The sequence below is a fragment of the Vicugna pacos genome, chromosome 22, assembly GCF_048564905.1.
Source record: "Vicugna pacos chromosome 22, VicPac4, whole genome shotgun sequence".
Lineage (NCBI taxonomy): Eukaryota > Metazoa > Chordata > Mammalia > Artiodactyla > Camelidae > Vicugna > Vicugna pacos.
Window position 1 is genome coordinate 24,199,096 of NC_133008.1, and position 27,312 is coordinate 24,226,407.

At 53.5% G+C, this 27,312-nt stretch overlaps 3 protein-coding genes across 4 annotated transcripts; all 3 read left to right on the forward strand.

Annotated features, from left to right (window-relative positions):
* The first annotated feature begins 446 nt into the window (after positions 1-446).
* ASF1B (anti-silencing function 1B histone chaperone) lies at positions 447-8,910 on the forward strand. Its single transcript, XM_006206207.4, has 4 exons — positions 447-705; positions 5,294-5,409; positions 7,136-7,312; positions 7,694-8,910. The coding sequence occupies exons 1-4, from the start codon at positions 597-599 to the stop codon at positions 7,898-7,900; spliced, it is 609 nt and encodes a 202-aa protein (XP_006206269.1). The 5' UTR covers positions 447-596; the 3' UTR covers positions 7,901-8,910.
* A 1,775-nt stretch (positions 8,911-10,685) lies between these two features.
* Positions 10,686-26,956, forward strand: PRKACA (protein kinase cAMP-activated catalytic subunit alpha). 2 transcript variants are annotated; one of them, XM_072947536.1, is made up of 11 exons: positions 10,686-10,980; positions 14,295-14,412; positions 18,542-18,603; positions 19,067-19,195; positions 20,880-20,978; positions 22,030-22,112; positions 22,907-23,033; positions 23,127-23,222; positions 23,321-23,443; positions 25,324-25,488; positions 25,909-26,956. In XM_072947536.1, exons 2-11 carry the CDS (start codon positions 14,391-14,393, stop codon positions 26,032-26,034), a joined length of 1,032 nt encoding a protein of 343 aa, XP_072803637.1. In that variant the 5' UTR covers positions 10,686-10,980; positions 14,295-14,390; the 3' UTR covers positions 26,035-26,956. The 2 variants fall into 2 exon arrangements, with proteins under 2 accessions (XP_072803637.1, XP_072803636.1); XM_072947535.1 differs by lacking the exon at positions 14,295-14,412 and having other exon boundaries at positions 10,687-10,980.
* On the forward strand, positions 14,423-18,489 carry SMIM46 (small integral membrane protein 46). The gene has a single exon (XM_072947537.1). It carries the CDS (start codon positions 15,959-15,961, stop codon positions 16,241-16,243), a length of 285 nt encoding a protein of 94 aa, XP_072803638.1. The 5' UTR covers positions 14,423-15,958; the 3' UTR covers positions 16,244-18,489.
* Positions 26,957-27,312: the final 356 nt, after the last annotated feature.

Here is a 27,312-nt window from a genome sequence, read left to right on the forward strand (position 1 = left end):
AGAACCTGCTTTACCCCCGCCCCACTCCTCCCTGCCAATCACCGCGGGTCAAGCACCGCCCTTCCCGCCCTCTTGAGCGAGCGCCGCGCGCCACCGCTCGGCGGTTGGCAGCGTTGCCCACTGCTGAATGCGTCTCCCGGAAGGGCGGGGCTAAGCGCCGAACACCCTAGTGCGGGGGCCCTCGGGATTGGCCAGGAGGAGCCCCGCGCTCTGACCCCGCCCACCCCGCCCTTGACTTCCGAGTCGGAGACTCTGGGGATTGGTTCCCGGCGGACACCCAAAGAAGCTAAGAAAAGGTCCCACCTCCCTCCCGCATCCTGGAGAGGGAGCTCCACGGATTGGTCCCGGTAGTCAGCGCGCGCCGACCGGCGCTCCAGGATTGGCTGAGGGAGTGCTCGCGCCGTCGGGGAGCGTTGACGGTGATTGGCCAGAAGGTGGGGCCGGCTATTTGAAGGAGGCGCGCGGACAAGATACGCACTTCAGACCGCGGTCAGAAGAGGCGGGAGTGGATTTGGGCAACGCTGCTCTGCTGACCCTACGGGAACCAGACGCGGGCTTAGCCCCAGCTCTAGCCTCAGCCGCTGCCCGACGAGGCGATGGCCAAGGTGTCGGTGCTGAACGTGGCGGTGCTGGAGAATCCGAGCCCTTTCCACAGCCCCTTCCGGTTCGAGATCAGCTTCGAGTGCAATGAGGCCCTGGCGGACGGTGAGACTGGGCCTGTGTGGAGACACCCCCCTCCCCTAGGCCAACCCCGACCTTCCCTTGGAGACTACCCGGAGGCCAACCCTGTGAAACACACCCCTTCTCCCCAAACCCCGATCTCCCGTGAACCAACCCCCCTCCAGCCCCAACCTCCCTTTGGAGACTACCCCCACCCCCCACCCTCACGATTACTCCCGTTCTCCCCCGTGGAGACCTCATCATCCTCCTCTTTCTCCTGTGGCGCTCCTCCTGGACACCCGTTTACTATGTTGAGACCTCAGCCTCCTTTCTTTAACCTGCAGAGATCCTCAGCCACCCCGTCTTCCCTGTAGTAAGAAACACCCCCACCTTCTATTTCTGTATGAGCAGATTGCCATTCCAGCCACCCAGTCTTCCCCACCAATTCCTTTTCCCCTGTAACGAGACACTCCGCCTAATTTTTTTTCTATTGGAACCCCAACATCCAGCCCCCTCAAATTTCTCCTACGGAAACCCCAGCCCCCTCCTATTTCCCATATGGAAATCTCAGCCCCCTTCCCCATTTTCCCTGTGAAGACCCTCTCTTCCTATGGCAAGACCTCACTCACCTCCACCTCCCCATTTGTCTCCCCATAATCTCCTCCCCTACCTGCTGATATTTAAACAACCCCAACTTCACCCACTTCTGTTTGTTTTCTACACCTTTAACCAGGCTTCCCTCCTTAGTCTGGCCCCAGCCCTCTGCTCCACCTGGGGAGTATGGCCTGGCTTCTGGCTTCAGGCTTTGAAGATAACCGGTCTCCCCAGCTCCTGTTCCTCCCGCCTCTCTGTGGACTTCAATGATCACACTCAAATCTGAGGGGCGGCCTGGCCAGGAGAGCATTAGCAGTTTCCTACTGTTTGCTGGCCAGATTCCTGCTGACCTACTGCAGCAGAATCCCAACACTTTTGATGGTCTGACCTAGTCTTGGGGGTGGGTGTGCCAGGTTGAGCCCTGGCAGGATCAGGCTTTAAACAATCAGCTGGGAGGTCACAACCTTTTGTGTATCTTTTCCAAGGTGCTTTCACAGATGTACTTATTCTTCTGTGCGATAAAGGTGGACATGGCTCTCATCTCACAGATGAGAAGACGGGAGCCACAAAGAGGAAAAGACCTTTCAAGTAAAGGTCTATAAAAATCGAAAAATCTCAGGTCATTGAGTGAGTCTTGGCACCACTTTCAGGAGGAAGTACTCCATTTGACCACTTCACTTGGTGGTTAAAAGAGAAGAGGCAGCAGCCAAGCGGGTGGAGTTCTGTGAGGCCAGGGGGGTGCTAACTAGCACCTCTCAGTGGTAGGCAGGTGGTTTGCCCGCAGATCGGCCACTTGGACCAGGCTGGGGTTGATGCAGTTTTGATGTGTGTGTGTGCTTGGGCTGGGCCAATGGATCAGTCTCTCCCTGGTTTCTCTCCTTTTTAAATTAAGGAGTCTACTTGTGACTAACTATAGAATAAGCCCAGTTAAATCCTTTTTGGAACAAGACAGGGTGTAAATAAATAAATAAAGTATAGAATGACCCTGTGGAATAAGATTTAATTTTAAAGCCAGGAGGAGATGTAAGGAGCTAATAGGTTAAGGGATTCACAGTTCCCAGATGGCAGGAGATCAAGTTTCAATCAGCCTGTTTGTGCTCCCTGCATTTAAAAATGGTTGCATGGTCATTATCTAGCACTTTTATTCCTACAACGCCCCTGCTCTGTTACTTTACTATTTTGTTCATAGAATGAGAGCAGGAAAGACTAAAGTCAACCTGCTGGTCATTATTTTTTAATAGAGAGAAATGGAATGACTTCTCCAAGGTCACATAGCCGGTTTGTAGAATTATTGACGCTAGGTCTTGTCTTTGAGTTCTCTGTCCAGGGTTCTTTATCTTTTCTATAACCTGGTAAAGAAAGATTGCATCCCCTATTTTAGAAGTGCAGCATAAATAGGACTGAGCATAGAATTTGTTTCCACATAAGAACACTGTCAAAAGGGGAAAATGGGGTGCTATTATTAATTATACCTGGACAATAAAGCTTTTGTTCAGAGAAATTCCAGTTGGAAAGCCAACTCTGGCCTGGAAGTTGAGACTCCTTGGCTATAGCCCTAGGGCTCTCCTTAACTCTGACCTGCCAACTTGCTTTCTGCCTCTTCCCACAGAGCAGAGAGAACTTGTTTCCTGTCTCCCAAACAGATGGAGTGAGCCTGGCTTTAGAAGTCTCTTAGATCTTGGAGAAATCTCAGTCAGTCTTGTCACCTTGACACTGGTGACTGAAGCTCTGAACACCAGCCACCATTCAGTCAGTTGACCAATTATCCCAAGGGCTCCAAACCCCTTTTGCTCTCTCTTCTCAGCATCTGGAAATAGATGCTTCCAACGCGTTGGTCCACAGTCAACACATTAGATGTGCTGTTCCCCTATTTGGTTGAGGAATTCAACAGATACTGCTTGAACAAGTCTTGGATCCAGACGTTCTGACCCACACCTAACATGCAGTGGTCAGGCCAAGGTTTATCTGTATGATACAAACAAAGGCAAAGTGATACACAAAAATACCTACTAGATAAGTTTTTTTGTTTTTTTGTGTTTTTTTCTTAAGGCAGGAAACAGATTCTCCAGCTAGTTCAACTACGATAATTTTTTTTACATGTCTTTTATTGTTGGTTTTAGTTTTGTTTTCATACATGGTGGAGGAGCATCTTATGCAGTGGTTAGATTATAAAGCTAAGGCATAAAAACAAAACTTAACATAGTCAATTTACCCTTGAAATTGCTTGGAAGGTTAGGTACACAATGTCACGTGTGTGCAATCGTGTCCTGTCCTCACTAGAAATGAGCTTGTGCTGTGTAGGTGATTGATGCCCCATATCTAATTCAAAACTGGAATCGCTTAAGTACGCTTTTGCTTACAGCTTTAGCAGGTTTAAGGAGATTCCAACTTGTAGGTCCTCATTTCAGTCATCTTCTCTCTTCCATAGACGATTTTATCAGTTCCTCTAACTCTTTGAGTCAGGATTTCTCTGTGGTCCTTGGTTAATTCTCTGGTTTCTTTCCGGCTTGTGCAGAGGGAGCCATTGCAGCCCGTTTACCTGGCTGCCTGCGTTTCTCTCTTCCGGTCTGCACCCACAGTCTTTGTTTAGGTTTTGCCAACTGTATTGAACACGGAGCGCCCATGGCATACACCAAGGCCTGTGTGCTATTTAAATCTTTGTTTCCCCCCAGCACATTAGTTAAATGCACATGCATGTTCCGTGACTCCACTGGTGATGGGGGAAAAGGCCAGAAGGAAAGATACCAAATGATAGAGCTTGTTGGAAGAGTGAGAACAAAGCTAGCTTGTTTTCTCTTCGTCCAAAAACATGTTGTATCTAATTTTGTCACTACTTGTAACAAAAACAAATCAATAAACTTAACTCCTCCCTACAAATAATAAGAGATGAGTTTGACTGAATCCCAGTGAGCCCAGTGGCCACCATATCCTACAGACCTGCTAGGGTCTCTGAGTAGAAGGCCTGTATATAAACTGCAAAGGGATGTGAAGCCAGTGTGTCGAGGAAGAGCTTGGAGCTCAGGTGACAAACCTCCCTAGTCATGGCCCGGCATTGCTGTACTTCCAAAGTTGGATGCTCTTATGGGACCAAGGAACAGTTTGCTTCCTGTGAAAATTGCCACTTGTGAAACTTTCCCCGGCTGCTGGAGCCATGGGTTGTGTAATTTCAAAGAACCTAAAATAAGTTTCAGGTCTCTTGCCAAATTTCCCTGTACTAGCGTGACCTTGTCCCTGATACACTTGGACCTCCAGCAAGCAGCCACAGTCACTGGGAATTTCCTGTGATTGATGGGCAGGGTCTCATTAAGCCCTTTTCCTTTTATCTTGCTGGAACATACCCAGGCATGGGGGTCCCCCTACTGGACAGGATGCAAGAAAGTTGGGGTTCAGAGGATTTGACTTATGATGCCACATTTGTCGACCGAGTCACTGTTGCCCGAATGTCTGAGAGCAGGCAGGACTTGGTGCCGGGTTTGGAGGACCTGGGAACTGGCCGGCTCCCCCAGCGACCTTGTCTTCCCTCTCCTGCCGGCTGGCTCTCCTGCTGGACTGCAGTCTACTGCCCTGCCCCAGTTGTCGAGGGATCTACTCAGTTCGGTGGCACCGGTCCCTGTGTGTGAAAGAGGATGCTGCTTCCTATCCCAGCACCCAGAGGGCAGGGCCCTGAAATGGCCCAAATCCCTGCCATTCCCTCCTCGGCCCGCCTCTGTGCCTCCATCACGTGGCTCTTAATTCAACCTCTGCCATAGAGTTCACCCTCAGGCTCTACGAGGCCCGATTTTCCCCAGAGGTGCAGGGTCAAGGTCATCTGGCAAAGCTAGGCTCACAGGAGAAATTTTCCCACTGGAAATAGAGCTTTGCACCTCCCCCAGTGTTCAGGACCACAGTCCTGGCATATAATACCCAGTGGATGTCAGGTGTTCTTGGGTATAAAAATCTATGTGCATTAAGGACTTATTCCAAAACTAACACGAGAAGACCCCCTTCCCGACCTTGCTATCAAGCTCTTTCAATTCCTTAACGCCCCGTATCCTTGCAGACCTAGAGTGGAAGATCATCTATGTTGGCTCAGCTGAAAGTGAGGAGTTTGATCAAATCCTAGACTCGGTGCTGGTTGGCCCTGTCCCAGCAGGGAGACACATGTTCATCTTTCAGGTAAGAATCCCTTAGGCCTTGACGCCTAGAAACATCCTCTTCTACCCAGAAGCACGCACAGTGGTTCAGTGGTCCAAAGTGCAGGTTCAAACCCTGGCTCTGCTCTCAAGCCCTGTCTGACCTCAAAGGTGCTTCAAATACCTTTCTCTCCTCCACCTCTATGTCACAGCTGTTACCAGGAGCCACTGACTGACAGCTGAGCCTCATTATTCCTGGGAGTTTTGCTCTATAAAGTTGCTGCAAACGCTGAATTAGTGAATACTAGAGGGAATACAGGGTTAGGTTCCAGTGAGTCACATTTTTGTTAGCCAGTCAATACTTAATCTTGTGTGTTTCGCTGTTTAAAGATTCCCTGGCTTAGTAGTATTGTTGGTTTACTCACATTGAACTCATGGCCCACAGCACTATAACTCACGCCTGAATAACGCTTATCTGACACACGGATTTTCTCCGTCAGGTGCATCCCAGCCTTCTCGCTCTTGTGGACATTAGACAGCACTCAGCACTATGCTTTGGGGCCCTTTTAAACAGCAAAATTACCAGCAAAACACAAAAAATGCAAAAAAACTAAGACCACAAAAAAGGAAGCACGTTTACAGTCTGAGAGCTGGAACAAAAAGACAGTGTTACCTCGTTCTACCTCAGCTGGAAACACACACACTGGGCTACTCAAATCCCTTGCTCTGTGCATGTCCTCGAATGATCGTGAAAGCCCCAGAATATCGATTGGGGGGTTATAAGTACATTTTAGCAAGTAGTCGAATTTACAAATACAGAATCTGTGAATAAGAAGGATCCACTGCAGCAGCTCAATGGCTCTCTAACCCGTCATCACAGGGGTTGTCAGAAATGCAGATTCAGTGTGATTCTTAGGCACACTTAAGTTTGAGAGCCTCTGCTCAAATCCATTCACTTAACTTCCACCTTGGCTATTCCAGCCCCAGTCTAAGCAACCTCATCCCATCACCTAAGCCCTCACCCACTTACATCCAGTCCACCAGCCCTGTCTACCCAACAAGCAGGGCCGGCTTCCTGGGCATGCAGTCACACAGGGCCCCACGCTTGCTATAATGTTCTGCTGTCACTGGCTGAAACTTAACAATTTTTGAACAGGAGGCTCCGTGGTTTCATTTTGTATTGGTCTCATTTTGTATTGGTCTCATTTTGCACCATTTACGTAGCTGATCCTGTCAGTAACAACACACGCCAGATCTGTCCACTTCTGTCTTTCTCTACTGCCTGGTCCAGGCCACTGTCCTTCTCTCAGGATGACCTCTGTAGCCTCCTGCCTAGTCTCCTTGACCCCACTGACACCTCCTCCTATCACAGCTCCACTGGCCTCCAGAGGCAGCTTTTCAGACAGGAGCGATGCCATACTTACATCTTGCTAAATGTTCTCGGTCTTTCCCAAGCCCTTGAACTGGCCCAGTAGGCCATGATTGCCCTGATACCTACCTGACCACCTGTTCAGCCTCATTTTATACCAATCTCCTCCTTGCTTACTATACTCCTCCTTAGCACCATGTACTTCTCCTGGATGGCATCTGTCACATTTGGCATTTTACAGCCATTTGTATGATTGATTCTGTCTTCCCTACTCGATTGAAAACTCCCAAGGGCAGAAACCATACTTTTGGCTCAGTAAAGATGTGTTGCCTGAGAATCGTATTACCAGTTAAGGCGTGACTGGCAATCAGTGCTAAGGCCCAGCATATGTTCCCCCTAGGCTGATGCCCCCAATCCATCCCTCATCCCGGAGACCGACGCCGTGGGTGTGACCGTGGTTCTCATCACCTGCACCTACCATGGACAGGAGTTCATCCGAGTGGGCTACTATGTCAACAACGAGTACCCCAACCCTGAGCTGCGGGAGAACCCACCCCTGAAGCCAGACTTCTCTCAGGTGGGGCCTGTCTCTGCACTTCCTGCTTCAGATAGGCAGGCTCTTTTGCACCTGGGGTTAGTTGAGTCCTTGGACTTGGAAGCCAATGTCACTTCTTAAAGTTTTCAAGTAGTGCTCAGATCTGGCAGCATGGGGCTGGAACAGGAGAGAGAAAGGTCTTTGTTTGTCAGAAGTTTGCCTCACAGAATAAAGATTAGATAGGCCCCGGCCCTGAATCACTGCACAGGCATTCCCTTGCATTCTACACGTATTGTTGGTGGTGATGGAATAAGCAAGGTCTGCTCTTCCTGGGCTTGCGGTGGGGGTCTGGGAATGCCCCAGCTTTATGGGAGTAGCTAGACGGTGTGCTAACAAGTGTTGATGTTCCTCTTCCTGCCCCAGCTCCAGCGGAACATCTTGGCTTCAAACCCCCGGGTGACCCGCTTCCATATCAACTGGGACAACAACACAGACAGGCTGGAGGCCATAGAGAACCAGGACCCCACCCTGGGCTGTGGCCTCCCCCTCAGCTGCACTCCCATCAAGGGCTTGGGTCTCCCTGGCTGCATCCCTGGCCTCCTCCCTGAGAACTCCATGGACTGCATCTAACTGTGGGACTCTGGGCCCAGATGGGACCACGGCCAGTCTCCTGGCACATCTGGAGGGGGCAGCCAGGCCTCACGGACAGTCTTGTGGAGGCCATATTGAGGACTTTGGGGCCGTCAGCTATATCCAGGCCAGTCAAACTTGGCCCCGAGGAAGGAAGGGGCCTCGGGTCTTTCCTAGCCCTGGCCCAGAAGGATCATCTCACCTCTACTGCCCAGGCCTGAAAGAAGCAGGTACTTGAGTTCTTCATTCTTTCTGACTTGTGTTCTTCCTGTCTTCCACGCGCACTGTAAACTCCACCTGCAGGCCATTGTGCCATGGTGCTCCCATGAGTACCATTGACCCAAAGCTCTTTTCCCACAGACCTCGCTGGCCTGCCCTGAGGCTTTCTTGGTCAATGCCTGGCAAGGCTCCGGCCCTGTTGGGCCAAAGGCTCTGTCATTTCTTTCCCTTCCCAAACATCTGAGCAGAACCACCCAGCTTTCTGGAGTCACAGGCCAGGAGTCTTTGTAGAGGTGGATTTGGAATTAGTTTCTGTCCCTCTCCTAAGATGATTTTTAGCTCTTTTCAATCAAACAGCTCTCTGGAAAACTGTTCCTGAGGGTGATCAGCAGGATGCTGAGGAAAGATGGTTGACTCTCCTCTCAGTCACAACCACCTTCCTGATACCTCCTAACTGGATGTGGCTTTCCCTGGAGGCTGCCACTGTGACAGGATGGCATGCTGGAGGGGCCTGCTGTGTTTGGTCTGTCCCAGTGTCGGTATCAGGGCCCCTCTGCTTCTGGCTGCCTTGATCTGCCCTCTGCTAAGAACTCATGCTCTCATAGGCCACAGAGTACAGACAAGGGAAGTAGTAGGGGCCCTGAAAACCTTTCCTCCCGCCGCCATGCTCCCCACCTGCACCCTCGTCCCCTCGCTGCTATGTGGATGCTGTTGTGATTACAGTTTGTATATTAAAGGGTTTTTATATTAAATATGTTTGGTTGGTCTAAAAATAAAAAGCACTTCATCTAGACTGTATCTGCTTTTGTCTCGGGTGGGCTGAGGCAGTTTTGTCCATCTTTCTTCATTAAAGGAGAGCAGGGAGCCTCTTGCCCCAGCCAGCAGGTTGACTACTAGTTGTCTCCTTGTACAGCTTCTTACTCTAGTCTTAATTGTTATAGTTGTATTCCAAACTGAGGTCCAGGGAAGGGTTTTTCTTGACAAAACTTAAGCAAGCCGGCTGTTCCGTAGATAGAGCATAAACAGTGATTTTTCAGACTTTGACCTTGACCTGCAGGAAGAAATTAACACTGTGCTCCAAGGACACACACAGTAACATTTTTATTAAATTTTACTTAACCTTACTTTGTAACTCCACAGCCCAGATGGAGTGGTTTGGCTAGTGAGCCATTTCCCCATAATTCACAGAAAAACCCTGACTCCTCTCCCTGAGACTTTGGTCGCCTTAGGAATGTGGGTCCAGACAGCTGCTGGGTGGGGTGCAGGTTGTACAAGTCTAGAGACAGAGCAGTGAATTGGCTTGTGGACCTGAGTCTAGCTAGCCCCTCCAAGCCCAGGAGGACTGGCTCTAGTCTCCCGCCCCTCCCATCACCTCTGGGCCTTCCTCTACTTAAGTAGTTCTCAACTGGAGGCAGTTTTGCCCTCGAGGGCACATGTAACAATGTCTAGAGATGGTTTTGGTTGTCAAAAGTGGCATAGGAGACGGAGGTTCTACTGTGGACAGAGAGACTTGGGATGCTGCTAAACACCTTACAGTGCACAAGATGCCCCCCGCCCCTCGGCAGGGAATGATCCGGCCCCGAACGTCAGTAACGTGGCAGTGGGACACTGACCTCCTCAGGCTGTGTATTAAAAGGGCACCCTAAAGGAAGGGGCATCTTGCTACTATGTTCTAGGAAGGCAGGTTCCTTTTGCATTGCCCAGACAGGGAATCCTCAGCCTGGCTGCACCCCCATCTTCCTCATCTGTAAAATGGGAGTGATGATAATAGTACCTATGTGACAGGAGTGTAGTAACAAAGTAATGTATTTAACGAGTGCCAGCTCATACTACTGGCATGAGTCCAGGTGGGCGCCCAGCAAAGGGATGGATACTGAGCGCCCCTCTCACAACATCCCCTGGCTCTCGGAACCCAGCATCCTCCTGAAACTCGGTTTGTGGCTGAGGGAGACCCAGAGTACCCCGGCCCGGACTCCGAGCCTGCTGCTGCTATCCTGCGCCAGGCCTTATGAATGACGACCGGCGGCCCGACGACCTGTGACCCGCGGCGCCTGCCGCGCCCCTCCCCCGCTGGCAGGTGGACAGCGGCTGCGCCGGGTTGGGGGTGGGCCGCGGCGCCAACCTTGGCTGGCCAGCAGCCGCTGCCGCACTGAGCGGGGGCGGGAGACTGCGGCGCGCACGAGGCCGGGCGGACGCCCGCCTGGACCGCCTCCTGGGCCTCGGAGCGCTGCGCGGCCGTCCGCCAGCTTCGGCCGCCCCACCCGGCCGGCCAGGGCAGCAGGCTGCACCTCCGCCCCGCCCTCTCACCCCGGGATTGACACTGAACGTTCTGCGGGGGGCTTGCCGGACAGCGCGCCTCCGCCAATTGGCGGCCTAGCTGGGCGAGCCCCGGGCCCTGTCGGGAGCCTCGACCAACCAGGCGCGTCGGCCCGCCTGGCTGAGGCCTTGCGAGCGCGCGAGTGGCCGGGCGTCCTAGGGGCGCGTCACGGGGCCGAGAGCCTATGTCGGCGCGGGAGGGTCGCGGAGGGCCAATGGGCGGCAGCTCAGTGCCGTCAGTCAGGGAAGCCTAGGCCAATGAGCGGCGGGCTGCGGGGGCGTCACGGACAGCAGCAGCGGACTTGGGCTGAGGTTCCCGGGCGGGCGGGCACGGAGAGACGCGGGAAGCAGGGGCTGGGCGGGGGTCGCGGCGCCGCAGCCAGCGCAGCCAACCCGAGGGGCCGCCGCCGCCGCCGCCCAGCGCGCTCCGGGGCCGCGGGCCGCCTCCAGCACCCTCCGCGCCGCAGCTCCGGGACCGGCCCCGGCCGCCGCAGCCGCGATGGGCAACGCCGCCGCCGCCAAGAAGGGCAGCGAGCAGGAGAGCGGTGAGTGCCGGGGCCGTGACCCCGATCCCGGCCCCGCGCTGCCATCCCCCTCCCTGTCCATCACCGCCTGGCCCCTCCCCCCACGCGCCCCCCCATTTCTCTCTGCTTACCCCCCTGCACTCCTTCGCGCTGTCTGACCAAGGTTGGGGCCCAAGGCCCGCAGAGGACCCTGTAGGAACCCCCGTGCCAAAGACCTCCCCCCATTGCAAAGACTGTGCCCCCCCAGCTGTCACTGCCAACCATGGCACGTATGACCGCTGGAGCCCCACATGGGGCCCTGTCACCACCCCCTCTCCTTTCCTGGCCCTTCTCCCTAGATTCTGATCCCTCTACTTCCTCACTCCCCTCTCCCACGGATGGGACCCACTGCCATACCCCAACCCAGGCTTCTGCCAGTCTGGGAGTGCTATGGGGTCTGCCTCCCACCGGAGGGACCTTGGCCACTTGGTGACCACACCCCTCCCCCCTCCAGCCCCCGCCATCTTTCTCCTGCCCTTCCCCTCTTCACCTTATCACAGCCCCCCTCTAAACCCACTCTGCTCCCCCTGAGCATTTCCCAGAGCTACCTCCAGCGTTGTTTTTCCCTTCTGTGTCCCTTGGCATGGGGGACAGGATCTTTCTGGGTCCCTCTGCCGCGCTCTCATCCTGTCACTCTCTGTCACTCTGCTTCTCTGCTTCTCTGCCTGTGCTCCCTCCTCCAAGCAAGCGTCTGTCCCTGGCTGGGGTAGCAGACTGTTTATGAACCTCGAGAACTGCTTCAGTGCTTCCAAAGCCAAGTTTGGGCCGATCTTGATGGAATCCATTGCGTCCTGTTTCCTAGTTTGCGGGGGGCAGGGGGCAGGGTGGTCAGCAGAGAGCCCCTTCCCATCTCCTGCTATGCAGTGAGCTCTAGGCTCCTTGGAGGGCCCCTCAATAAATGGTTGTTTCACAACTGAGGCTCCATCATTCACCCAGTCCCCTGGGCTCCTTCACCCACTCCTGGCTTGGGATGGAAAGTAGGAGATGAAGAGTGTCTGGGTTTAGCAAGGCTCATTCAGCTTGAGAAAGAGGGATGGCAGTTGGGAATAGTAGTGAGTGACATCTAATGACTTGCTTTGCCAAGGGACAGATAGATTATGATCATTCCCAGGGTTCAGCCAGAGATGGGCCTGTTTCCCCCTCAGCCCCCAAATTATAGTGGCCTTTTCCAGCCAGCCAAAGAAAGAGATTCTGTACCTGGAAATGCCTTCAGAAATGGTCTTGAGCCCCTTCCTCAATTCCTCCAGCTGTTAAATTGTCATCACTCCAGGCCTAAAGCTGGACCTCAGCTAGGATCCCCTTCCAGTTACCCAGAAACAGAGCTGAAAAGGGAAGCCACGTACATATATGTCCTCACCCGGTTACTGGTCTCAAACCCCAGCATCTGGGTTCCCTGAATGCTCCCCCCAAGAAGGACCCAGGCATGGAAGTCAGGGAACTTTATTCCCACACGGATTCAAATGGCAGAACTCAGAATCGCCAAGCAGCCATGGAGAGGCCTGACATGTCACCGATGGGCGGGGGACGGGGAGGCAAGTGCCTGTAGCTGAGCGCTTGATGACAGAGGAGCAGGTGGGTAGTGACCAAAAAAGGTCTAGGCATGAGCTTGGAGGGGACTAGGCAGAGGGGGAGGGGCCAGGCCCCCAGCAGGTGAGACCGGCTGGGAGGTGGAAGATGGAGGCAGACAGCTATATATTTCAGTGGCTCAGCTGAAAGTTGGGGAGATGACATAGTCCTGGAAAACTTTCAGGGCGTATCAAACACTTGTAGTGAGGAGGGGGGAAGTGGAAAGCTGCACAGGGAAAAGGATCCCCAAGAAAATGATCAGAGGCTCCAGAAGGAACCGCTAAGTCTCTCAGAGCACAGGCCGGACATCCAAGAATTGACTATCAAGATGAAATAGAGCCACTAGGTCTTGGGCATCCAGGATGGGCCAGGCTAAGTGGTCTCCATAGATCTGTCTGCTCAAGTAATTTTCATAACGGACTGTTAATCCGAATTTTCCAAACAAGCTCTCTGAGTTTGACATAGATGATGCCACAGAGGTAGGATTCACATCAGATCCACCTCCCAGCCAACTTCTGGAACCCCACGATTTCCCATCTCCAACATTCTCAAGCCGCCTCCCTGATTTTTACTCTATTCACTTCTATTTTGTTAACGTAAAATAAAAATTTTGACTCACTTTCGTCCAGATGTAAATTTTGATCCGTCCTAAGCAATAATATAAATTAAATCATGGGATTGCTGTGCCAGTTATATTCTCTCTGATACACATTGAAATACAAAGTAACTAGAAAAGTGAAACATCTCTAAAATCATTTCAGGCCCTGCCAATGGGACCTATGTCACATTTTGGGAAACGCCCTAAACTGTACTTCCTTCCAGAGCCTTGCAGGGGCTCCCAGAGAAGGAAATCGGATGAGGAAGGAAGCCCCTCTTTGCTTCCAAGCTCTGATTTTGAGAGGATGGAGTTAGACAAAATTTGCCCTCTTGTAACTAGGATGGGGTGGGAGCCGGGTGGGGGCAGGGGTAGTAGTCAGGCCAGCCTGCAGGGGGCACCTGAATTTCATCTGCCAGACACGAGCCCGATGAGAGTAAGGAAAATGCCCAAACCTCCGTAGGAACCTGTCTAGCATCCTGTAGCCCCCTGTGCTACCATCTCCATTGCCTTGACAGGACAGCATTGGCCTACTCCCAAGAAGGCAGGGATGTAGAACACACCCTGGGGTGGGGTGGGGAAGTGTATACCCAAAGATGCCACAGCCATTGGCAGGGGCCTAGGTAAGATGCTAAGAAGGCAGAGAAAAAAGACCAAACCCTGGGCCCTGAGCAAGCTGGAGGAATTGAGAAACGGTAGTGGCCCCTAGAGGCCCTGGGGACAGGAGGCTAAATGGGGCTCAGGCCTTGGCTGCCCTGGCCAAAAGCACCCCTGAGAGCTCATAGGAGAAAGGACAGGGCTCGTGAGAGGGAGCCCTCCAGAACCACCCCCCACCCCCAGGCCAGAGGGAAAAGAAGATCCAGGCTCTGAGAGTGAGAATTGTCCCAAGAGGTCCCTAGATGGGAAGAATTGTGGCCCTCTAACATCCTACAGAGGCCTGAGAGGGCCAGACAGCCTCTGTGCATTGGCAGTTGTGTGGGTGCACAAGAGGGCCCTGCTAACGCACCTTTTGCCTTAGTCCAACTTGGCCTACAGTAACTTGAAGGTCCCCTCTGCCCCTCCCCTGCAGCCACTGGCCCCCAGGTTGGGTTTCTTTCCCAGCCACTACCCCACAACTCACTGGCTCCCCCTATAGGCAGGGCTCTGGCAATGGGCAGCCAAGCTGGTGCAGCAGGTCTCATGAGCCTTCCCAGCCACCGTAGTCCTGGTGCCCAGAGAGGAAGACCGAGCGATGGCTTCTAATACCAACGATGGTGAGGCTGAGCCCTGTTGCTATAGCAACTTCCCAGGCACTATCTGACCCTCAAGTCAGGGAGAGATTGCAGTAGGGTTTAGGGAGCAGGTGGAGAGGATAAGACTGAGCTCCTGGCTGGCCCTGGAAACCCTCCTTTACTAACAACCCTGGGCTGGGGGGCCTGGGAAAGAGCAGGGGGGATGGGTGGTTCAGTTCAGACAAGGGGGATAGTCCACCCAGAGTCGGGGGTATCCAGCTTAGACCCAAACAGTGGGGTGGTCGAGCTCAGTGTTGGGATTCAGCTCCAAATGGGGGTTGGTCCAGCTCAGTGATGGAGTCCAGGTTATAACAGACAGTGGTCCAGTACAGAATGAAGGGGTCCATCACACTGGGGAGTCGTCCAACCCAATGTTGAGATCTAGCTCAAACTGGGGGATTATCCAGTCCAGAATAGGGGTCCAGTTCAGAATGGAGGTTGGTCCAGTCCAGTGTTGGTGTCCAGCTCAGACTGGGGAATGGTCCAGCTGAGAGCAAGGGATCCAAGCTAGACTGGAGGAGTCATCCAGCCCCGAGTAGGGATCTCAGCCCATACTGGGCATTCCTGCCCCAGAATTTCCAGGACAACCAGGTTTCAGGGAGCAGAGGGTCCTGAAATTGTTGTCTACAGGGGTCTGAGACTGGGCCCCTGCCTTCTGCTGTGGCCTTGGCTTTTTGAGAGATGTTCTCTTTGTGAGCCCAAATCAAATCCGGACCAGTGTGGAAGCTGGCACCCCTCCCGCAGAAGACATGGACAGGCGGGCAGACTCCAGAAGCCAGCTGGGTTTCCCTTCTCTGCCACTTCCTGTTGTCAGCAGGAGCCATGGGTGCCCGGGCACTCTCAGGAGAAGCTGCCTCTGACCCTCCACTTCTTTTGGGATCTGAAAAGAAGGAGGAAGATGGTCAAGGCTGCTTCCCCCTCCCCCACCCCTGGGTTTAGCATTTCGTTTCCGGTTTGGACTTTCATGGCTGAGAGCAGAGCCAAGCACAGGGCAAGGTTTGACAGAGGCCAAGGACATCCCGGGATGCCGTTCCCCTCTCTACCCCTGCATACGAGCAAGACAAAGCTAGATGTACCCATTTCTTTCTCGGAGCAGCAAAATTTGGGGGTGCCCCAGGTTCAGAGAGCACTTGGGAGAGAAAATAGGGTGGCTCTCATTCCCCTCCCACCCCTGCCTTTCTCTCCAGCTGCTCTTTCAGCTAATTAATGGAGCTCTGGGGCCTCTTTGACCTCCAGGGAGCCCCTGGCTGCTGCCTGGGCCTGAGCCTTAACTCCTTCCCCTCTGCCCAGTGGGCTCCGCCCTGGGCACATTGGGTGCCATCCTGTGGGTAGTCCAGCACCCACTGAGAAAGGCAGAGCCTGGCAGCCCAGGAGCAGTGAAGTCCCTGGAAAAGGAAGTTAGCTTTAGCACCCCGCCCCCAGGGCAGGCAGGCCAGCCAGGAGGGACACCCTCAGGAGAATCTTCCCACCGCCTCCTGCCAAGGAGCGCCTTTACAGACCTTGGCCAGCAGGGAGCAGGTACCTATAAATGCTTCCCTGGCAACCAGCTCCTCCTCCCCTGTCCCCCGAGGCCCTCCCAAGGAAGCCAGCTCTGAGGCTCTGTGTATTCCTGGTTTCTCTGCAAAGGGAAGGTTCCAGGGAGAGCTCAGAGCAGCCTGGGATGGATCTGGACTCAGGCAGGAGCTGGGGTGGGGACTCAGAGACCACCTTCCAGCTGTGGCTGCAGCTGCTCCTCTGGGGCCACCTGATTGTCCGTTTCCTGGGCTACCTGCGCCACACCCTTTTGGCACCTAAGCCTCAGCCAGCACCGTGAGCCTCCCTGGCCAGGGGCAGACAGGCCCCAGATCACCCTATCCCACTGCACCCCTCATTGTACCCTCTGCTGGAAGAGGCAGGAAGCAGAGGTGAGTATGGGGGCTCCTGGCTGGGATTCCCCCCATCATTATCTCTATCTGCCCACTCTTCCTGGCACTGCCACACCCTGTGCCCCATCCCCAAATCTGGCAAACCGATGGCACCAGAGAGGACACAGCCTGGGCTGTTCTGCACTTTGAAAGGCTAGAGCAGGGCTGTGCTAGGATCAGGGTGCCCTGTGGAGCCTCTCAGTGGGGTACCAGCAGACAGACAGAGGCACCAGCAGACAGACAGAGGCGCAGGCCCACCAAGTGGTGGGAAAGCAGGATGTGGCCGTTCTCAGGGACAGCTGGGAACAAAAGGAGAAGCAAGACCAGGCTTTCTCCTGGGTTCCTCCCAAGCCCACTCCTCTCTGACTTCTTGGGTGGGTGACAGTAGAGACCCAAAAGGGTACCTCACCCCCACCTGCGTCCAGAATGTAGTGTGTACGTTTGGAGATTTCCAAGGAAGGTGATTCTGCTAATGAAAGCATTGGATGTGGTGCAGCCCCCAGGCTTAGAGAGGTCTGACAGTTGGTGGCCCAACCAGGCACCAGCCTAGGATTCCTGGCCATTCCTTGATCACCCCCTCTGCTCAGTCATTCTTTGTAGGGCTTTTCTGGCTAACAGTCTTTCCTGAATCTGCCACTCCTGTAGCCCCATGAAAGGCTCTTAACTTTGAACGCTGAGGGAAAGACTTGGGGACAGTTGGAGGGGACAGGGTTGTGGCTACCCATGAGGCTATGTGGGATTCCTGGCACTGTATATGGGTGGGATAAGCCAATGATAGGCAAAGCCAAAGTAAAAGTGTGCAGGACCCCTCAGGATGGCAACTGTCCCAGGAACATCAGGGTTGAGGACAGCTCTGTCCAAGGGCCACCCTGATGCCTGGTGACCAGTCAGAAATAAAGCAGTTAATCTCATGGGCAGTGGGGCCCGGGAAGTGATCCCAGGCCAGTCTTCTCACCTGTACCACGGGAGTAAGAGCAGCTCTGAGCCATCAGTGTAGGAAGTAAACACAGGAAGCATTCAGCACAGAGCTGGCACACAGGGAGGGTCCCTGAACAACCATGCGCCTGGCCCCAGGTGGCAGTTACAAGGACAGGTCCGTAATGTAAGAATACATCTGGCCGCACACTTAAGATTTATACCTCCATTTTAAAAAATACTTAAAAGTAAAATTAATAGCTAACACTTATATGGCTCTAACCCTGTGCCAGCCACCGTCCAACACCCTTTACGAAGGTTAACTCATTCAGTCCTCACAATCACCCTGCCAGGTCATGATTATTATTGTCCCCATTTTACAGATGAGGAAAACCAAAGCCCAGAGGTGAGATCAGTTCCCTAAGGTCACACAGCTCATCAGGGACCAGGCCAGGATCCGAACTTGATCTCGTCTCAGAATCCTGGTCCTTAACTGCTTTGCTGGGCTACCTCTCCACATTGGCGGGAATGCCTGTTTTCAGGCCACAGTTTCCTGGGATGGTAAATGGGGAGAATGGATAAAAGGAAAGTTGGCAAGTGAAACAAATGAGATAGTGGACACAGAACAGCAAGCCCAGGGTCCCCCAAGAAGGCTTCAGTGTTAGCCGGATGGTGATGTTTGCTTTGGGGTGCAGAGGGGCCTGCAGGGGGCGGACATCAGGCAAAGCTTCCCTTGAACCTGCTCTGGAGTGAGGGCCCCTCTATTGGCAAAGGCGGGAATGGGGCCAGCTAGGGGCCAAGGCAACAGCTGAACCCCCCAAGGGCGCCTGCTACCCGAGCCCCAGAGGCCTCCACCCAGGGCCTGGCCTCCCTAGAGAAGGGGCCAGAGGAGCAGCCAAATCCCGAGGCTATAAATACCTCGGCCGGCGGCGTCGCTGGCCGTGGAATGCCGGTCAGAACTGGGGCGAGGGGGGGTGGGCCGGCCTGGGCGCCGCCCTTTGTCCCCCTGAGAGTGACCCCCAAGTTGCTCTGTCCCCCATTTTGGACAGAGTGCAGGCTGGACCCTACCTCTCTCTGGTAAAGGGAGCCCAGGCCCCAGCCCAGATCAGCCCCCACCCCCCGACAGGCTACCCTCAGACTCAGTCAGGGCATCCGAAGACACTGGGAGAAGGTCAGGCTCTGGGCTGAGACGACTGCACCCCACTTTCCACAAATCTGCATCCCCCCAGGAATAGCCCAGGCCCAGGCCAACGAGATGGGGTCTCCAACTAACTCTCCTCTCTCCCTTTCAGTGAAAGAGTTTTTAGCCAAAGCCAAAGAAGATTTTCTTAAAAAATGGGAAAATCCTGCTCAGGTAAGCCCCCTGGGAGGTACAGAGCCCTGGGAGGGTTGAGCTGACGGCCCCCCAACCCCCCACCTGCATCCCTGTGACATAGCTAGGATTTTAGGGCCCTGGAGGGCTGCAGACCTGCCCTCGTTTGCTCCCTAGATACCCATGGGCTCCTGGGCGGAGGCCCCTGATCACCCTCTGCTGGGCTCCCCCACCCCATAACCCCCTTCCAACTGGCAGCCCCTGCCCCCCAGGCAGCTGCCAGCAGCTCCTGGGCCCCAGGCCAGGGCCGGATCTGGCCCCTGCCACCAGCCTTGAGGAATGCGCCCTCCACCATCTTGTTTTTCCGCCCCGTCCTCACCCGCCTGGCTCCACCTGGTCCTCAGGGCCCCCTCTGCTGGTGTCAGGGGGGATGCCCCAAACTTTGGCCCAGCAGGCTGCAGGAAGCCAGGGAGTCCCTGACCCTCCGGACCCCCTCTGCCTACAGAATACAGCCCATTTGGATCAGTTTGAACGAATCAAGACCCTCGGCACGGGCTCCTTCGGACGGGTGATGCTAGTAAAGCACAAGGAGAGCGGAAACCACTTTGCCATGAAGATCCTTGACAAACAGAAGGTGAGGCCAGCCCTCACCACCCAAGAGTGGGAAGGGTACCATGCTGCCTTCAGGAAGCTTCCCCTCCAGGGTAGCCACCAATGCCAGTCCAGGCACTGGACGTAGGGTGAGACACCTTGCCTCATTCGAGGACCCCAGGAATCTTCCTGGGGGAAGTGGCTTTTATACAGACCATCTTTCCGTAAATATTTTTGAGACTCTACTTTTCCCCAGGCACTGCTCTAGAGTAGCACCATCCTGGAGAAATATACACAAGCCACAGACAGTTTTAAATGTTCTAGACCCCTCATTTAAAAGGTTAAAAAAAAAAAAAGGCAGGAACTCATTTTAACAGTGTGTTGTAATTAAGATGCTACATCTGCAATATTATCATTTCAATATATGTAACCAGTGTAGAAATATTAATGAGACATTCTCCATTCTTTTTTTCCTACTAAGTCTTAGAAATCCAGGGTGCATTTTACACTCATAACACATCTCCGTTCAGATGTCAATTTGCACTGGAAAGACAAGGAAAAGTAGAGAAATAAAAAAAGCACTGGGGAGGGTATAGCTCAGTGGTAGAGCATGTGCTTAGCATGCACGAGGTCCTGCGGATTGAACCCAGGACCTCCATTAAAAATAATAAATAAATAAACAAGTAAATAAATCTAATTATCTACACACACACACACACACACACACACACACACACACACACACACACACAAACGAAAAAGTAGACCAACATAGGCCAAATTGTTCCAAAAGGCTTGCAAGTTATCTGGGAACCACATCAAGTATCAGTTTTTAAACTTTCATTTTAGAGACGTCAAATTTTAAACCCGGTTTCCCAGTCAACCAGCCACATTTCAAGTACTCAGCAGCTAGTGTGAACTCTGCTGGACAGTGCAGGTGTAGACCCAAAGGATACAACTGTCAGCAAAACAGAAAAAGCCCCAATGCAGTGGTTTAGAGCTGGCTGAGGGGCCAGGCCGCCTGCATGTGACAAGCTGGCCTGACGTCGACTAGCTGCATGTGACCCTAGGCAAGTCACTTCCCCTCATCTAGGCTTCCAGACTGGCATGCTCCCAGTGTGAACCACTCAGGGTGCCTGTCACAGCACATAAGACACCTGCTGGGGACAGCTGAGAGCTGATGAGGAATTAGCCTGGGGTTCAGGTGGATGTGTGGGGGTGCTCTAAATGCAGGGAAGGTATTTTTAAGCCTCCTACCCTGCCATCTTTTTTTTTTTAAGTGGAGGTACTGAGGATTGAACTCAGGACTTTGTGCATGCTAAGCATGCACTCTACCACTGAGCTATTACCCTCCCACAAAAACCCCCACTCCTTGAGTGCTACTCCTGCCTGTCAGTTCAGTTTCAGCTTAGCTGCCTCTTCCTCCAGGAAGCCTTCTCTGACTTCCCCTTCCCCCAGACCCTGACTGGCACCTTATTTGGGCATCCATAGGCCCTGAGCTTCTCCTACCATAGTCTGACCCTGTGGCCCAATGACTCGTGTTCTTGCCCTGAACTGCATGCCATATGAGGTCAGCCACCCAACCCAGTGCCTGACAGGCCCCAGACACTCAAAGGATTCTGGAGGCAGGAACAGGCCTGGCCCTGGCGCCCTTCCTTGTGGGCAGCTGGGAAGACAAGGACCATCTCACACTGCCTCCTCTCCACCCTCCTCTCCCACCCCTGCAGGTGGTGAAGCTGAAACAGATTGAGCATACCCTGAACGAAAAGCGCATCCTACAGGCGGTCAACTTTCCGTTCCTTGTCAAACTCGAGTTCTCCTTCAAGGTGGGGTCCCAGCGGCCGCGAACCAGGGCCACTGCCGGGTGGAGCAGCCTCTGGGTTCCTAGAGCTGGGGTTGGGCCAACAATAACCAATGGCTACCTGTGAAGGCGGGCCCACTGATGGGGGAGAAGGAAACCCCCTGGGGGTCAGGGGCAAGTGAGTCTGGGTCTCTGACAGACCCAAGTTCAAGTAGGCTTGCCAACTTCCAGCTTGATAACCTTGGGCAAGTCACCCAACCCAGATAACATCCCTCAAAATCTCCGCTCTGTTTTCAGCAAGAACCTGAAATGTGGCCAGCTGCACAAACTGTGCCACTCAGCCTGGATTGAAATCCCAGCCAGGCACTTCCTGGCCATGTGACCCTGGCGAGCAACTTCATTCCCCTAAGCCTCTGTCTATTCATCTGTAAAATGGGGGTCGTAGCAGTCCCCAACAATCGGGACTGCCATTACAGTTCCGAGCACATCATGAGCACTCTGCGTGAGCTATTTGGGGTGCTGTCCCAAGCCATGACTGCGAGAGATGGAAAAGGCCACTCTGGGTCTGTGACCCCAGCAGTCACAAGGGCCCCACGCTTGGATTAAGGCTCAGCTGCCACCGTCTTGAAATTCATAATCATTTTTAAAAAGAAGCCTCACACTTTTATTTTGGCGTGGTGCGGGGGGACACAAATTTTGTAGCCCATCCCAGTCCCATTTGGCAGATGACAAAACTATGGCCCCAAGAGCCTTGCTCAAGATAGTCACAGACACGAGCCATCATGGAGTTTTCTCTGCACCCTGGGTACACTGGCCAGGTCCTCTGCGTACCTTGAGCTAGCCCTCACTTTTGGCCCCGGTAAGCAGGATGGCTGCCCCATCTTTCTCACGGGCAAAAGGAAATGAGACAGGTAGTCAGTGAGAAGAGTGCCTGGTGCTTGGAACATGCTTCACATGGGAGCCAAGATTGTTGCCCTCACTTTATTTCTGAACACCTGCCAGGTAAGGTCACCAGGCCATCAGATGGGGCCCAGGGCTGGGGGAGTAGTGCCCTGATCAACTACTGCTTCCCACAGGACAATTCAAATTTATACATGGTCATGGAGTACGTGCCCGGTGGGGAGATGTTCTCACACCTGCGGCGGATCGGGAGATTCAGGTGAGCCAGCCGCCCCCCCTGCCGCACTGGGCTTGGGGGTGTCCACAGGTGTCATCCATGGAAGTGGCCTCTCAGGGTCCCTGTGGGTTCTTGTTCCCCCTGGGCTGAGGAATCTGCGATGTCTCAACTACCACAACAGAAAACAAACATAGTGACTTAGGTGTCACCATTTAAGTGGGCAATTTTATGTCATTTCTAAATTTGTGCTATCGTTTTATTTTATTTATTTACGTAGATATGCACTTTCCATCCAATAAAATGCACAGGTTTTCACTGTTCTGTTCCATGGGTTTTGACAGCTGCACACACTTGTGTAACCACCACCCCAGAAAATTCCCTCGAATGCCTTTCTTGGCAAATCACTGCCCCAACAGAGGCAAATGTCCTTTCTGGCTTCAAACACCGTAAATGTGTTTGGTCTGGGTTTGGACTTGATATAAATGGAATCACACAGTCCATATTCTTTTGTCCCTTTTTTCCTCTTGCTTCACATAATCATTTTGAGAGCTCGCCACATTGTTGGGTATATTCATCATTTGTCCTGGTGGTGGTGTTGGGTAGGATTCCATTGTATGAATCTAGCACAATCTGTGATTCCAGCCCTCTGTTGATGGACATTTGGGGTGTTTCCAGTTTGGGGCTATATATGAATCAGGCTGTTCTGCTTATGCATTTTGGGTAGCTGGACTGGAGGCAGCTCTACAGGCCCACCTGCTGGACCACTGGGGAGCGGGCAGGCCCTGCTGGTGTGGCCGCCCACACTCACCCATCCCTTCCCTGCTTGTCCCCATCAGTGAGCCCCATGCCCGCTTCTACGCAGCCCAGATCGTCCTGACCTTCGAGTACCTGCACTCGCTCGATCTCATCTACCGGGACCTGAAGCCAGAGAACCTCCTCATCGACCAGCAGGGCTACATTCAGGTGCCAACTGGGCTGGGTGAGGGGCGGCCCCCAGTGGCCTTGGCCTGAGCCCTCCCCCACCATCCAGACAACATCCCATTCTTGTGCCCACAGGTGACGGACTTCGGTTTCGCCAAGCGTGTGAAAGGCCGCACCTGGACCTTGTGTGGGACCCCCGAGTACCTGGCCCCTGAGATCATCCTGAGTAAAGTAGGCGCCTCCCTACCCCTCTTGCTGCCTTGAGGCCTGCTCCACCAGTGCCCCCTCCTTATCCTTCTCCCCTCACCTGCACCCCCATCTCACTCCAGGGCTACAACAAAGCTGTGGACTGGTGGGCCCTGGGGGTTCTCATCTATGAGATGGCTGCAGGCTACCCGCCCTTCTTCGCGGACCAGCCCATCCAGATCTACGAGAAGATTGTCTCTGGGAAGGTGAGGCCCGGATGAGGGGGCTTCACCCTGAGACAGACCCTTCCCTGCTCACTGAGGAGCCCTGCTCGCTGTCAGAACAATCTAGAAGTTCATTATGTCAGACCAGGCAGTGAGGCCAGGCATACCCGCCATGCTCGCTGAAGCCCCCCTTCACACAGCCTTGCTGTCTGGTCCTGGACCCATAGTGTCGGAATCCCAAGGTTTTCCAAAACCCCAAGCCTCATCCAGACTCCTGCCTGGCCTGTCATGAGGCTCTTCTCGCTTCTACTCAGCCCCCTTAGCATGAGTTTTCACAAGTTTCAGAGCAAAAAAGTGAGTATGTTGGGTTCCCAGGTGCCACCCCAGACCTCTCCCAGGAGTCACATAGGGTGTAGGCCCCTGCCTCCTTTCCCAGATGCAGACTTCCTAACTCAGAGCGGGTGGGGAAGGGGTGGGGAAACTGTTAGATCCCTGGAGCGCATTAAGTGCCGGGGGCCCCGATGCACCCACCCCAGCACTCTGAGGGAGTGAGGAATTGGAAGAGCAGAGAACAGACATGTCTGGTTCATCCCAAAAGAGGTTGGGAACCCCACCTCTGCCCTCAGCTCACCTACCTCACCAGGAGGAGCAGCCATCCCTCCATCTGGCCCAGGAAATGGGGGAGTAGCTCCTAGCTCAGCCTAGGTGGGCTGACCTGTCTCTGAGTCTCGGCTCTGAAATTTCAGGCAAATGTCTTGGCTTCTCTGAGTTTCATCTGTCTCAGAACTGGGGGACCAGCCACTTACCTCTCAGGGAAGTTGAGAGAATCACCAACTGCAAAGTGGGGCCACTGAGAAAGGAAAGATGGGGCAGGGAATAGCTAAAGTGGTAGAACACATGCCTAATATGCACAGGGTCCTGGGTTCAATCCCCAGTACCTCCATTAAAGTAAATAAATAAGTTTAAGAAAACCCTAATTACCTCCCACCTCAAAAAATAAATAAATACATTTTTTTTACAAAAGGGAAGATGAGGTATCTGCCATTATGCAGAATAGAAATTGCCGAGAAAATGGCCCAGGGGTGGGAGAAACAAGGAAAAGGAAAAGCCACAAAAGTTTCAGGGCGGGAGTGGAGATGAGCGTGGCTCCCTTCTTTTTAGCGTTTTCCAGTTCCCACGCACCCTCAGTGGGATTATCTCCTTCATGTAACCCCAGGATATCTGCCCCATGCCAGAGAGGCAGGCACAGGCCCAGAGAGGTTAAGGGCCATGGTCAAGGTCACACAGCATGTTACAGGCAGAGCAATGCTGGAATTCAGTTCTCATGGCTGTAAATCCAGTGACTGCTTGTCTATAAGGCTGTGGGCTCAAAGCATTTGGGGAAAGCTTCTGGAAGAGTTGAACTGAGCCTTAAAGAGTAAAAGAGCTATAGCTATATAGAGATAGAGAGAAAAAGAAAAACAATGATTTCTCTTGGAAACATGAATATTTCAGAAGTCCCCAGACCCCAGCAGAGCCACCTTAGGAACCAGTGGCTAAGAATGGAAGTTCTAGAGTCCAACAGACCCAAGATGGAACTACCCGCTCCTGCTCCTCTATGTGATTTTGGGCAAGCTGTTTAACCCTCCCAAGCCTCAGTTTCCTCTTCTCTAAAATGGGAACCTTAGAGCAGCAGTTCTCAAAGTGCGCCCCTCTCCAGCAGCATCAACATGACCCAGTGAGAAATACAGTTTCTCAGGCCCCACCCAGACCTCCTGAATGAGAATCTCCAGCAGGCCCAAGAAGCTGTTTCAATGGGCTTCCGATGCACACTCCGGTTTAGCATCCTCCACCCGATAAGACTTTGGATGGTAAAGGTAGTGTTCTGGGCTCCCCAAGCTCTGAGCCAGTTTCCCAACTTGTCTGTGTTGCCCCCTCTCCAGGTGCGGTTCCCATCCCATTTCAGCTCTGACCTGAAGGATCTGCTGCGGAATCTTCTGCAGGTTGACCTCACCAAACGCTTTGGGAACCTCAAGAATGGGGTCAATGACATCAAGAACCACAAGTGGTTTGCCACGACTGACTGGATTGCTATCTACCAGAGGAAGGTGGGGCCCCCCCACCCATCCCCCCGTGTACTGAGGGTTCTGAGGGGAAGGCCAAGAGCCAGGGAGTGTTGCCAGTGGAGAGGTGGAAAGGAAAGAGGAGTTTGAAAAAATCCTGCAGGGTCTGGGTCAATCTAGATGAGGCAGTTTAGAGCAATAGGAGTTAAGAAGTGGAATTGTGGAGCCATTTGGCCACTCTGTGACCTTAGGCAGGAGACCCCCCCCTCCCCGAAAGTAATTTCCCCATCAGTGAGTTGGCTGTAACAAGGTTCTTGGGCTGTTAAGCTGAGTCCACACCCTAATGCTAAGCTCAGGCCTGGGTCAGAGTAAGTTATCTCATGAATGTTAACCCATTCACATTTATTGTTGTAGCAATAATTATGTTGACTGCTGAGGTCTGAGTGGTTCTTGACCCCTCTCCAGGTGGAAGCTCCCTTCATACCAAAGTTTAAAGGCCCTGGGGACACAAGTAACTTTGACGACTATGAGGAGGAAGAGATCCGAGTCTCCATCAATGAGAAGTGTGGCAAGGAGTTTTCTGAGTTTTAGGGGTGTGCCTGTACCCCCATGGGTTTTCTTTTTTTTTTTGGTGGGGGGGGTGGGAGGGTTGGATTGAACAGCCAGAGGGCCCCAGAGTTCCTTGCATCTAATTTGACCCCCACCCTCCTCCAGGGTAGGGGGAGCAGAAGCCCAGATATTTGGAGGGATGGAAACACCAGCTGCTCCCCCTCATCCCCTTTGCCCTCCTGCCTCTCCCACCGCTTTTGCCTTCCTTCTCCACGGCCCCTAACCCCAGCCCACTTCTGCCTGTTTTAAACGAGTTTCTCAGTTCTTCCAGTCAGACCAGGTCATGCTGCTGTGTCAGGGACAAGGTATGGAAAGAGGGGCCCAAATTTAACTCCAGCCCCCCATCTCCCCAGCACAAACCACAGGCGCCACTCTCTAAGAGCGAATGAATGAAAAGCTACCCTTCCCTTCAGAGCAATCCTGCCAGGGAAGGAGGGATTTTAGTGACATGTTCAGTGGGCCACTTGCTAGAGTTTTTTTAAAAAAACAATATACAATCTTATTTAAGTTCCACCAATGCCTCTCTCCCTCCTTCCTCTCCCACCCCTTCCCATGCCCCTCCTCCCCAAATCCATTTTAACAAGGCTGGGAAGCAGACTGTAAAGGAAGGAGCTGGGGTTCTAACCTCTCCCCCAAGCTGCTAATCTCCCCCACCCCCCCTGCTCCCGGGGGTCCCCCTGCCAAGCCAGGAAGGGTCTCAACCCCTTGAGGAAACTCCTACCCCTTTTTGCCCCTACAGACCTGTATTCACCCTTGGGCTTCGGGACCCAGACAAAGCAGCTGTCCCTCTCCCTGCCAAAGAGTTGTCCGCTTAAAAAATAGAGGGGGAGCCCCAAGTCCAGGGTCTTTCCTCCCAGCATCTCTCCCCCCAAACTCCTTAATTTTATTCTCAGCGAGATTTTAATGTCCAGCCTCCTCTCAGTTGGGAAGGCACCCCCCCCCGCCCCCGCAAATGGAGGCAAAGCCCCTCCTCCCCCTGATGGCCCCGGGTTCAAGGCCAGGGTTGTTGGGGAGGGGCTACTTGTTTTATTCACCCAGCAGCCTCCGCCCCCCACTGCCCCATCCTGGGCGCTCCTCTTCTGCTTAGCTGTCAGCTATCAATCATCCCTTCTCCCTCCCTCCCCATTTGTGGTTTTTTCTCTCAATAGAAAAGTCGGGAGCCACCCCATTCACCCCCACATTTGTCCCTCTTATATTTTCTCCCCATCCCAGGAGGAGCTCTCAGGCCTGGGGTGGGGCCCTGGGTGGGCGCGGGGGCGA

What these genes read in the sequence shown, in the direction of transcription:
- ASF1B (XM_006206207.4), top strand. Translation starts at nt 597, where the DNA reads ATGGCCAAGGTGTCGGTGCTGAACGTGGCGGTGCTGGAGAATCCGAGC. An exon ending in CAATGAGGCCCTGGCGGACG is followed by an intron (nt 706 to 5,293) that starts GTGAGACTGGGC and finishes GTATCCTTGCAG; the next exon opens with ACCTAGAGTGGAAGATCATC. An exon ending in TGAAGCCAGACTTCTCTCAG is followed by an intron (nt 7,313 to 7,693) that starts GTGGGGCCTGTC and finishes TTCCTGCCCCAG; the next exon opens with CTCCAGCGGAACATCTTGGC.
- PRKACA (XM_072947535.1), top strand. Translation starts at nt 10,935, where the DNA reads ATGGGCAACGCCGCCGCCGCCAAGAAGGGCAGCGAGCAGGAGAGCG. An exon ending in GGGCAGCGAGCAGGAGAGCG is followed by an intron (nt 10,981 to 18,541) that starts GTGAGTGCCGGG and finishes TCTCCCTTTCAG; the next exon opens with TGAAAGAGTTTTTAGCCAAA. An exon ending in TTGCTATCTACCAGAGGAAG is followed by an intron (nt 25,489 to 25,908) that starts GTGGGGCCCCCC and finishes ACCCCTCTCCAG; the next exon opens with GTGGAAGCTCCCTTCATACC.
- SMIM46 (XM_072947537.1), top strand. Translation starts at nt 15,959, where the DNA reads ATGCTTCCCTGGCAACCAGCTCCTCCTCCCCTGTCCCCCGAGGCCCTC.